The sequence below is a fragment of the Alexandromys fortis genome, unplaced genomic scaffold (genome assembly GCF_014885135.2).
Source record: "Alexandromys fortis isolate MF-2015 unplaced genomic scaffold, M_Fortis_MF-2015_v1.1 scaffold_13, whole genome shotgun sequence".
NCBI classification, from domain to species: Eukaryota; Metazoa; Chordata; class Mammalia; order Rodentia; family Cricetidae; genus Alexandromys; species Alexandromys fortis.
In genome coordinates, this window is record NW_026067908.1 from 3,313,521 (window position 1) to 3,326,264 (window position 12,744).

The 12,744-nt window shown below is 38.2% G+C and overlaps 1 protein-coding gene across 3 annotated transcripts in view; it reads right to left on the bottom strand.

Moving 5' to 3' along the window:
• Nucleotides 1-614: 614 nt before the first annotated feature.
• Eps15 (epidermal growth factor receptor pathway substrate 15) overlaps nt 615-12,744 on the bottom strand; it is a 94,121-nt gene continuing 81,991 nt past the window's right edge. For 2 of the 3 annotated variants that reach the window (XM_050136158.1, XM_050136157.1), the window contains exons 22-25: nt 10,811-10,887; nt 9,127-9,289; nt 5,358-5,539; nt 615-2,785 (exon numbers count right to left, since the gene is read on the bottom strand). In XM_050136158.1, coding sequence (XP_049992115.1) covers nt 2,639-2,785; nt 5,358-5,539; nt 9,127-9,289; nt 10,811-10,887 — 569 coding nt within the window. In that variant the 3' untranslated portion in view covers nt 615-2,638. The remainder of the gene's footprint in view (nt 2,786-5,357; nt 5,540-9,126; nt 9,290-10,810; nt 10,888-12,744) is intronic. The other variant, XM_050136159.1, reaches the window with a different exon arrangement.

The window sequence follows — 12,744 nt, forward strand, 5'->3', positions numbered from 1 at the left end:
AAAAAAAAAAAAGAAAACAAAAAAAAAAAAAAATTAATTTAATAATAATAATAAATAATTTTAAAGAGGTCTCACTATGCAGCTCAGGCTGACTTGGAACTAGCCATATGTCTAGCCTGGTCAGAACTCCGAGGTCTCTTTGCTCCTGCCTCCTGGATTTAAAGGTATGCACCACCTCTTCTGGCTTAAGGAATTTTCTGAAAGTTACTTTCTCAAAAATGGTAGAACAGGATTCGAGACCAGGAGCTTCCTAAGAACACAGGCACAGGTTCTTCTCAACAGAGCTACAACCACGGATCTCAGGCTCTATCTCTATGTAGACACATTTCCTAGCTTCCTTTCACAAAACAGGACAAAGTAACAAAATGGGATAGTCAACGTTTATTTGTTCTAGATAATACTGTCTAAGACACTTCATGCAGGGCAATGTATACTGATGGCACACCTGTCCCTCCTCAGAGAACAGTGCAAAACTTCAATGCAAAATGATAGATAGTACATTTTTTATTTCTTAATGTTTATTATTCTTATAATTACAACTGTAATTTATAAGTTTGAAACATGAGAAAAATTCTATGAAGAAAGCTCAAATAAAGCTGAACAAATAGGTAAAAGATGGTTAAAACTTCATCTTTATTTCAAGCGCAGGCTTTGGAGCCAGGGTCAATACCATAAAACATCACAAATGACTCTTAAAACATTCGTCCTATACAATCAAGCATGAAGATATAGATATGTTTATATAATATATACACATTTTAGTATGATATTGGCCCACGGAGTATACACATCTTAACCAAGGATGAGTCTCTAGGACTCAGCTAAGAGCATGGAGATTAGGGCAAACTTTACTGCACATCAAAAGTTGCTATTTATAAGTTACAGATATTTAATATGTCCAGAGTTTTCTTTAATTAAAATTTTTTAAAGCATTTCAAACATTTTTCACTTTTCTCAGTGCAAAAGAAGATTATTCAAGTCAACTTACCTTTCTCCTGAAGCGTGAGAGGAAAGGAGAGCAGAGAACACTGCCTACCACAACTCCTAGCCTGACCTTCGCCAGCACCGTCTGTAGCAAATACTTAGGCCACTGGATTAGCTATCACCGCTAAAGCCTTGGGATTATGATTCAGCCCTTACTTCACATGTATGACTTTATGCTGAAATATTTATTTACAAAAATAGAAAAAAGTTAGCAGTGCAAGAAAGTGGTTTAAGTTTGTTTTAAATTCCAGCCATCCAATAGAGTGTGTAAAGAAAGAAAAAGCACCATTTCAAGATGGACTGATTAGCCGCTGTAAATTTATTTACAGGACAGGCAGTAAGTTACTGGTCAACACAGTTCAATACCACCTTAACTTGTGACTTTTAATTTTAAAAATTAAAATTTTGAATTATTTTGTAGGTTCATTTTTATCTTGGTGTTGAAAACACTAAATTAGTAACTCGTGTTAAAAAAAATACAATTTATAGTCCACTTCACAGTCCATTTCAAAGCCAGCTGTCGGCCAGTCGAGCAGAAGATGGGCTTTTAACAAAGGCAAGGTTCTGATAATTTGGCAAGTCTGTTTAATTTTTTTCTCAATTTAAAAACCAGGATTTTGGGTGGGAGGCAGTTTTTTAATTTTATAAGTAAAAAAAAAAAGCAAGCAAGTGAAGTAATTGAAACTACTAAGATGGACAAAAAGCAAGAGGATATGTGTTACTTCTTCCATTAAATCACTGCAAATAGCTGGGCCCCACTAAAGAAACAAAACATAATGAAAACCAAAGTACTTTCCAATTCTAGTTCAGGACACTTCTGAACTAAGGTCAGCGTAGCTGCCAAGGCAGATGGGTTCGGGCTAAGTGTTTGCTTAAACTAACAGGTTGCATTTTAAGTCACAAGTTTTCCTCGTTAGCACTTAAAACAAACATTTCCTTACAAATTTTATTTGTAAGCACTTTTTTTAAACTAGGAAATACACAGCAATTAATCTTAAAATTCTTTAGGTCCAGAGAAAATTGTTTTAAAAATGTGTTTCACACACAAGGCTTTAATGCTTTATTTAGGAATTACTTGAGCCTGGAACAATAATGGTTTAACTTAATTCATCTAGTTCTCAGTAGTGGGTGTGTCCCGTCTCTAGATGACAAAACGTATTTTCTCCACAAGTACTTACAATGCACTTTGCTTTTTTAATGTTTGGTACCGATCAAAAGAAACAGGGTGCTCTTTCCTTCCCTCCTTCAACCACTCAGCTCAGGGAGAATACTTGCACACTTTCAGAACTCTAGTTGCTGTCATAGGAACTACAGAACAGGGGCAGCACAGCGTGAAACTATATCTGCTAGGTTCTAGAGCGCAGAGGCTTAGCTCTAGCTTTACAGGAAATAGTATAAGCAGGCAAGAGCTCACTGTAAATGTACACCAGAACAGGGGTCTAGAGTAAGCTGTCTAGTTAGGGTACTGCTTTTGGAAGAAGAAAATAAAGGACACAGTTGAAATAGAACCCCCCCCCAAAAAAAAACAAAAACAAAAAACAAGTTACACTTTTGTCACATTTATAGGACTCTCAAACTTTTTGTATCCCATGCTCATAGGTAGTTTAATGCACATGGTAAATAGCTTCAGTATTCAAGAACAGCACTGCTGACTTCATGCTTCAGAGATCTCCGACTTGCTAAGTGCAATGGCCAGTTCCAAGTCTTCTTGTTCCTGCTGATTGAGTCTGGCAAGTCTTTGCTCTTCTTCTCTCTCACTTTCTCTCTTTGCCCATTCAATCATGTCTTCTTCAGAGGGATACTGCCATTTAAAAGACCAAAAGATGAATGAATAAGAAAAATAATGAAGACTTTTTATAAAAGAGCATTCACTATTTGTTTTACCTAGAGAACTCTGGGAATAATGTTACTTCCTCGTTTTTCTAAAAATAGGTTTTACCTAGTGAGCTCTGGTTGAGTTTAAAATTTTAATGCAATCTATGGGAAGAAAACTTTATAAAAATACAATAAACGTTAAAAGCATGACTTTAAAACATAGAAATTACAGGCATGGTGGCACATGCCTCAGTCCTAGCATCTGGGAGATGGAGGCAGGAGGACTGCAAATCAGAAGTCAATCTGGGACATACAGTGATATTCTGTCTCAAAAGAGGAGAAATATTTAGTGTAGGCTAGGAGATTTAAAAATAGGAGTGGTGTAGTCTTTCAATTCAATGTAAAATGCTTGTTATTTAAACTTTAGTGATCACTTATGACATAGCAATTTTTTTCTTCTTTTCTTTTTTGAAAGTTAGGATCTCACTACATGGGCTCAAGCTGACTTCAAACTCATGACCCTCCTGCCTGTGTCCTGAGTGGTCGGATTACATGCCATATGTATCATTATGATGTATCATTAAGATTAAAGCCACTGGTGATACGAAAAGCTGCCTTACCTGGCCTTTCAAGGATACCCCAAAACTATAAAGCAAAAACAGGTAAATTCTGCTATATATAAGAATATTAGCTAGATTAAGCAGTACATGAACCAAATTATTTTTTAAATATTTTGAAGATTCTGATAATATTTTAAAACTTTTAACCCAGTTTTATATAACTAAAATGACCCAGTTTAAGCAAAACCTTAATACTGATGGTGATTAGATTGGAAAAAATATTTGTAATTACAATTAAATTTCAACTTCAGTAGAAACTAGATACAAAGTTCTACCTGGTTTCAGTCTTGACACACAAGGAGGCCATCAAAAGAAGTGAAATTAACTGGAAGGCTTTGGCAGTGTGCATGAGACTCTTGGTATACTTCCCAAATCCCTCACAATGAAAACAGAGGACTTTATTGTTAGCTACTTTATGCTGTACTGTACTGAGTCTCTGAGCAGGAAATAAGTAAAATGCCTCTGATATTGTTTAAGACTCATTCCAACCAGGTTTTGACTCGCAGAACCATATTTAACATAATGAACTGAACATCACAAATTTCCAGAATGTTATTTTACAACAAGGATCACAATCTCCTAAGAAAGTCAATTCTTAGTTCTTCTCTGCTTCAAACAACTCAACCTCCACCTGACATAGAAGATAATTCTGCCTTGCCACTTCTTTTCAATATTAAAAATAGGGATTTCTATCATGTTCCTTCACACTCAGTGATGCCCCTGGAACCTGAGAGTACAGACCAAAGGTAGGTACTGCAGCTGCCTTAGGTGCACAAAGATCTCTGCACATCTCTTCTCTAGGTAAGCAGAGTAGCCACAGGGACAAAATAACTAGTGAAGGTTCCCAAATAATACTCAGAGGAAGAAAACAACAGGCAAGCTGTGACCAGGAGCACTCGGCCACTCAATCTCCAATCTCCAAAGTCAAGGATAAAAGGTAATAAGCAGGGACTGGAGAGATGGCTCAGAGGTTAAGAGCACTGATTGTTCTTCCAGAGGTCCTGAGTTCAATTCCCAGCATCCACATGGTGGCTCACAACCATCTGTAATGAGATCTGGTGCCCTCTTCTGGCCTGCAGGCACACATGTTGTATACATAATAAATAAATCTTTAAAAAAAGGTAATAAGCAGAGAAATTCTTCTTATAGAATAGGCAGCGGTAATGAATGTTACTTTGTGTGAAGGAAAAATCTGGAAAAATTAAACTTTGTTAGCTATTCTAAGAATTTCATTTAAAAATTCTGTTTAATCTGAGCAATGATGAAATATATGATTTCTCCAGGATTGGTTGCTCCATTTCTATGATCATAAAGGTCTTGCTTAAGCTATTCTCATAGCACTTCTCCAACCTTTTTAAAGAATTCTTCGATCTTAATGACAGTTTATTACAGTAGAGCACGAGTTCAGTATGAATGATAACTGGGTTCACAGACGGATCAAAAGGACCACAACAGACCATGACAACGACTGTGAATATAGTAAATAAGGAGTTGACTCTGTACAAAGAACCCCTGCACTGTCCTCTTACAGAAACTGCTAAAGCTTTGTACACAAACACTCATACAAATAGACAAGCTTGTTACTGGCATTATAAACAGTAGGCAGACAGCAAACTTTAAAATCACCATCATGCGCAACCATCTGCCAAATAATAACTGTTGAGATTTTACTTATATTTATGTTACCAAGACTGAAAGATGGGTTATAAAATAACTTATTTAGAAGAAACAAGACAACTAAAATCAGCTGAGCAATGCAATCATCTAAGAACCAGCAAAACCAAACCAAATCGAATTTGCTTGGGGGAAGAATAAAAGATACTTTTTTAGTGTGTTTGTTAAATGATGCAAGTTTGGAAGGCTACCAAGAAATCTTTGTCAACTCTTCAACTATAAATGCAAAGATTTTTCCCCAAACAGCCCATTCACAGTACTTACAGCACTGAAGTTAGCAAAATTGCTTGGGTCAGCCTCTTTATTGGTAGTGGTAGTAGAAGTGAATGGATCACAAAACATATCAGGATCCTTTTCTTTGGGACTATCATTGCCTGGGAAAGGCTGAAATGGATCATTCAGTTTAAAGGGATCAGAAGAATCCAATTTGTTGATGGGTCTTTTCCCTGGATCAAAATCATTACAATTAACCAGCAGACACAGCAAACACAAGCACACAGAACATGTTCACAGGAACATTAAAGAGCTGCAGGCAGTGCGCAGAGCAAGAGTCCACAGCATATTCTCAATACTGCCTTAAATGGCCACACCAACTGTGCTCAAAGTCTTCACACCTCTCTCAAAAACCAGGGGCAGCTCAATGGATAAGTCCAAAAACAAAAACGAGGAAATGGGCCAAGAATTATGATTTTGTCCAAAGATTAAGTCCTCCTCCATTTAAAGAAGCACAGTCCTAAGGAAGGTAGTGAGACACAAGGAAAATGGGTAAAGGACAAACAGCCTGGCATCTGCTGCTGGAGCCGCAGCCTCACACTAGCAGCAGCAAAGATGAGCGATTCTGAAATGTGGCAAATTTCTTCCGTCTTTTCTCTGGTATAATTACACATATATAACGCCTAGTAGCATAAAATATAAGATTAACTTGACAAAAACCTCACTTCTGTAAAACTTCAAGCTGAGACATTTAGAAGTTCACATGTACTGCTGACTAATCTTTGACCAAATAACAGCACATTGCTCTGCTAATTCATAACCTACTGTTTCAATACCATTTATTTATATATATATATATTTATTTACTGTTTATTGATTGATTGACTGATTGATTGGTTTTCTGGAGATAGGGTTCCTCTGTGTAGCCCTGTCTGCCTTGGAACTTGCTCTGTAGACCAGGCTGGCCTCAAACTCAGAGCTCTGCCTGCCTCTACCTCTCTAGTGCTGGGATTAAAGGGGTGTGCCATTATGCCCAGCTTTCTCCAATTTTAAAGTTTTACTTAAAGTGTGTAACATTTTTTGAAAAAAAAAAAAAAAAAAAGAGAAACACATTAAGTTTCTTCAAATGTGTTCTTCCTATAGCAGTATGCTCATAGTCATAATTGATTTTTTCATAAACATAGTTTACAAAAGAGGCTTGTATCTCATACCACTACACTTGCCGTCGGAAAGTGCTGTGAAGGCAGGCAGGATCTGTGTCACAACTACCATATAACAACGAAAGCACTGAGGCTTAGATATAGGAAATAACAGGCTTAAGATCACAAAATAATGACTCCAGGTACAGCTTATGAATCCTTAAGTTTGCTCTGTAGTACCGCTGGAAAAATCCAAACAAACCAATGAAAATCCCAAAGGAAATCAAAACCAAAGCCAGGCAGTGGTGGCGCACGCCTTTAATACCAGCACTTGGGAAGCAGAGGCAGGCGGATCTCTGTGAGTTTGAAGCCAGCCTGGTCTACAAAGTGAGTTCCAGGACAGGTAGCACTATTATACTGAGAAACCCTGCTTTGAAAAACCAACCAACCAACAACAGCAGCCAAAACCAATAAAAATCAAAACCAAGCCTGGGGTTAATACTAGCACTTGGAATGTGGCAGGAGAGAGGAGGAGGAATTCAGTTTGAGACCAGGTTGGACTACATGAGGCACAGTCTAAAAAACAAAATACTAAAGCGCTGGGAATGTAATTCAGTGACAGAGTGCTTATCTAGCATTCATGAGGTCTCAGATTTAATTACTAAAACTGGGGGTGTGGTGGGGTTCACAAACCCAGGCTAGGACCACCTGGACAGTGACCTCTTCAACAAACCATTCTTTCCCTTGGCTCTTTCTACAGTAATGGATGTCTGAATGTTCTCAGCCTTATTATTATTGTGAATGCTATAGATGGGGTGTGTGTGTGTGAACATGAGTGCCACAGTACATGTGTGTATGGCATGTGTTACCAGAGCAACTTCATGAAGTTAGTTCTGTTGGGGAATATTATTTTAAAGCATATTGCTTCTGCAGAATATGTTTAACTGTGAAGCTGTGATTCTTTGCCTGATGGTCTAATAAAGAGCTGAATGACCAATAGCAAGGCCAAGAGCAAGGCTAGATGAGGCTGGCAGGCACAGGATAAATAGAAGGAGAAATGAGGAAGAGGAGGAGCAAGAGAACAAGGGGAGGAGGACATCAGGGGCCAGTCACCCAGCTACACAGCAAGTATGGAGAAAGAAGTAAAGAAAGGTATACAGAAATAGACAAAGAGCTGGGAGGTGGTAGTGCACTCGGGAGGCACAGGCAGGCGGATCTCTGCGAGTTCGAGGCCAGCCCGAACTCGCAGTGTCTACAGTGGTAGTTCCAGGACAGGCTCCAAAGCTACAGAGAAACCTTGTCTCAAAAACAAACAAACAAACAGAAATAGAGAAAGATAAGTGCCCAGGGGCAAAAGGTAGTCGTGATAACTTAAGAAAAGCAGCAAGAAACAAGCCAAGCTAAAGCAGGGTGTTTATAAGTAAAAATAAGCCTCCGTGTGTGTGTGTGTGTGTGTGTGTGTGTGTGTGTATGTGTGTGTGTGTATGTGTGTATGTGTGTGTGTGTGTGTATTTACTTGAGAGCTGGGTGGTGGGCACCCCCAAAAGAGTATAAAGAGTAAAACCTTGCACTACGCGGTTCTGTCTCTGAACCTTCACATAGATTCTGGGAACTGAATACAGGTTACCAGGCTCATGCAGCAAGTAAGTACCTGTGCCCTATTAAGTTATCACATTAGCCTTGTTCTCAGCTTTAATTAAGACACCAAATTAAGGCATTTGGGTTTTAAAAGTATACTCACACAGGTGTAAAAGCATTTGAACAAAATATTACTTTCAAATATGAAGACTGATCCATTTACTTTTAACAATGTATAATATAGGTGACTCTTTAAAAGATGAGAAGCACTTAACTCATTTACATAAGTTCTGAACAGATATTCAACCAAATACCATGGGAAAGTTATTATGAAAAGGCAAAATGATTATTCAACAAAACTTAAAAAAGTGATCATCTAACTTTGGGGCTGAACTGTTACCCCGCAGTGAGCTGGCAGCACTACCCACACTCTGGGGAATTGTCTTCATAGATACTTTATGCTGCATAGAAACAAACCTTTTCTTGGTGTAGTGCTAAACACAACACCAAGCAAAACAAAACAAAAAACCTACAATTTGTTCCTAGACTAGACAAAGAAAATTTTAAAGTCAGACGTCTGGAGCCAGGTGTAAAGGTACACATCTTTAAACCTCGCATTCAGGAGGCAGAGGCAGGTGGTTTATTCAAGAGTTTTGAGTTCAAGGCTAGTTTTGTCTACAAACCAAGTTCCAGGCCAGCTAAACAAAACAAAACAAATGTCTATTGTAAACTAAATGAGTTTTAAAGGGCAAGCAGTTCTTTTTGTCACTCTTGCCTGCCACTTCCTTGCTTTTTTCTAAACAAAAATAAATAAAAAATAAAAGATTTACAGAGACCTTGTATTTGTTTCTTCAAAACAAGAGTACAGGAAACTGCTATCCAAATAATAATCAATAGGTTTCCAAAAAACAAAACAAAAACAAAGAGATGTCACCCAAATTTTATCTAAATGGGGAGGGGAAGGGAGATCAGCAGCAAGCTTATGCTAAGTGCTTGGTTCTTGTTCACAGCCTTTATGTAATACTAATGTAAGAAAGGCCCACACAACACTTTCTAGAGGGAAAAGGCATACATCTGTCCAGGAAAGGCCCCAACTCTCATACCAGGGGGTGGCGGGCAGGGTCTTGTTGGAGTTCCAGTCTTGGGCGGCAGTGCTGGAGGTACATCCTCACTCTTGGTGGATGTCTCCTCTAACACAGTGTTTGGAAGGACCACATTACTGGCAGAACTTGATGTGGAAGGGTTAAAAGGATCTTCACTGTTGACCTTTGTTTAAAAAGAAATGTTTAAACAGTTTGATATACACATGGTCATATAGTATTCAGATGAATGATTTATGTATCAGCAGTTTTATTTGAATTCCCCAAAGTGACATTTTACCCTTTACATTCAAGAACAAACAGGATTACAATTCATCTGTATGAGCAGGTATTCTCATAGCTTTACTTATCAAGAGCCAACAGACATCAAAACAAAAAGATTAAAGACTTATTAAGTAAGCATTAAGCAACACAAAACTTCTTGAGGTACAAAAAGATCGTCTGAGTTGAATGAAAATGAAACAAAAAGAATGGCTGATTCTATGCTTCTCAGTGCACTTACATATAGGCAAGACAATAAAAATTAGAGAAAATGGCTTCTAGAAAAACTATGAAGATAATCTGAGAGTCAACTTTTCAAAAGTAAACTGATCCTGTGGAATGTTGTCTTTTTAAAAATTTATTTATTTTTACTTTATATGTGCATTGATGTTTTGCCATGGGTGTCAGATCCCCTGGAACTGGAATTACAGACAGTTGTGAGCTGCCTGCCATTTGGGTGCTGGGAATTGAATCAAGGTCCTCTGAAAGAGTAGTCAATGCTCTTAATCACTAAGCCGTCTCTCCAGCTCCAAATATTAAGTCTTAATGTTGGTTTGAAAACCCTGACTTTTAAACATATGAGGATTATTGGCTTTCCTGTAACAAATCAGATTATGATTTATTTAGGCCAATGATAAACTTTTTTTCTTTTTTGTTTTTTTGAGACAGGGTTTTTCCATGTAGGCCTGGCTGTCCTGTTCTGTAGATCTGCCAGCTCTGCCTCCTGAGTGCTGGGATTAAAGGTGTGGGCCACCACCACTGGGCTAGGCCAGTGTTTTTCAACAGTTGCACAGCTAACTTTTTGGGATGGAATAACTACATCCAGGGAGTGGGAATGGTGGCTCTGCAGTGAACTGGAGGATGAACGCACTGGATATGAGCAGTATCTTCTACCTAGTTCTGAGAACCACAAATGTCTCTGGACACTGTCAAATGTTCCATAGGGACAGACAATTTTGCATATCTTCAAATATTTTTCTCTTAGCCTGAATCAATACTACAGCTATGCTGGACAAAAGGTGGCAGACACCCAGCACTGGATTTTGTCTTGGTGCAGACGCTAATAACTTCAAAGGATAAAATCAAATAGGTATACAGGAGATGGAATGAATGTTGTGGCTAATGATCCAGAAAGGACACAAGGAAAAAATGTAATTCAGATGGAAAAAACATTTAAACAGAGCGACAACTCTAACGCTGACACTGAGTAGACCTTTCAGAAGAAAATGTAACCACCTGTACCACTGCCTCCTACGTATAGAAATCCGATTACCTTACAGCTGATCTGTAACATCCATCTGAAATCAGCCCTGCTACAGACTGACACAGTTCTATCCACATTTGTGAGAAGGCTCTAACTATAAGAAGGCCGCTCATTTAATGGAACATGATGTATTGTTTCTTCCTATTAATCACTGCAGATTACCTTTGACAATGTGCTGAAGTCAGCAAACCCATCTCCAAATGATTCATTTCCAAAAACAGAAGCGAAAGGGTCTGCAGCTAGAAGGAGCAAAGAAAAATCAGTGTAAGACACCGTATCTCATGTCCATGTTTTGTTCGGTAACATTCAGAATAAATATTCCTAAATTTATGACTGATGTCTATACAGACAAGGTATATACTGAAAATCCCGTATGGTGTATGCCTTTGTATAAACCAGCTGTAAATGACCCAGGAGCAAAGCAGGTGTAGTTGAAGGTGGGGTGTTTAAGCTCTGGAACACACGTCAAACAACTCCTATGGACTTCATTTAATTGCTGTTTGTTCTGAGGAAAGTACAGCCCAGGATGGCATATGACTTTTTTTCTGTCTGTCAGTCTCTCAAGTGCCAAGATCACAGTCATGTGACACTGTGCTTGGCCAAATCATCTCTCATAATGGTATCAAACACTTTAAAGGGTCATTAGCCACACATTTCACATCACTCAAGTCTCATTTCAAATGCTACCTCTTCCACAAACCCAGGGGGTTTTCCACGGCAACAAGTGAGTTCTTCATTCACTACCACAATGACTGTCCTCTACTTTGTTCCACAGTTATCTATAATTGATAAGTAGTTTGAATTTGTCAGATATTTCCCCCATCCTAGCCAGCGGTCACAGGCACAGATCTGAGTGTGTATGCTGGAGGAGGTAAGGCACACCTGTTCAAGTTTCCAGGATAGATTTGCACTAAGAACCTGTGGTTAAAAATAAAAAGAGATGGCCAGTCGTGGTGACACATACCTTTAATTCTAGCACTAGGGAGGTAGAGGCAGGTGAGTTCAAGGCCAGCCTGGCTTACAGAGTAAATTTGAGGACAGTCAGGATTGTTTCATTGAAAAACCGAAATCAAACAAACTAGCAAAAACCCAACCAACCAAACATACAAAAAATCCTAAAGAAAAAGTTCCCCCAAAGAGTAGCTGCTTACCAAAGAATCCTAAGATGAAGACCTCCCCCTCACCTCTATACCCTTTAAATGTAAGATTATCAAGGTCAACCTCACAGTGTTCAAGAGATACCCTGAGTAAAATGTACCTGCAAAGAAACACTTGTATCTTATTGGGCACAGCTTTAATCAGCACCTGGAAAGACACTGTATTTCCTCAATCTGGGGCTAGTAAGATATTATACACAGTCAGACAGACAGACAGACAGACACCCCCCCCCCCAAAACTAATCTCATCTAAAGTAGAAAAATCACGCTTACAAGTGAGAACAGAGTATATAGAAACAGGTTCTGGACTGGCTTTTCCTTACTACTTTTCTTCCACAGTGTGCAGTGTCTATCCACCAGGAGCAAGCAAGTGCTGAAAAGAACTCAAGCACTTAATGTACTTTCATAACAACCATATTTTAGCAGTAACAGAAGACAATGATTTTTAACTAATATATATTAAACATATATATGAAATAAACAGAAATTTACTCATTTTAAAAACTGATTTTGAAAGCTCACAATTCTAAATGTGATTAGTACCCAGCATTAGAGTAACTCGTCTGTTCCACATCTGCTTTTTATTTCTCATTCTTGCTACTCATGCTGGGGTTTAAAACCCAATTCCCTGAAATTCAGTCATGCTGAATCTTATGACAATTTGTTCAACAGAAGAGATCCAATTTGTTGAGGCATTTGTACTAATCCCTCTATATCATAAACTACTTGGTCACATCAACAACTTGAGAAAATAACACATCCTACTAGCCACATGACGTTAAAGCATTCATGTCTGGATTTACTTTCCTCTAATTTCCTATGCTCCCAAGCAGCAGCCTTATTCTTAATGAAGAGTGGAAACAAAGCAGTTACTTAGTTGAATCTATTTATTTATTTATTTATTTATTTATTTATTTATTTATTTATTTATTTATTTAT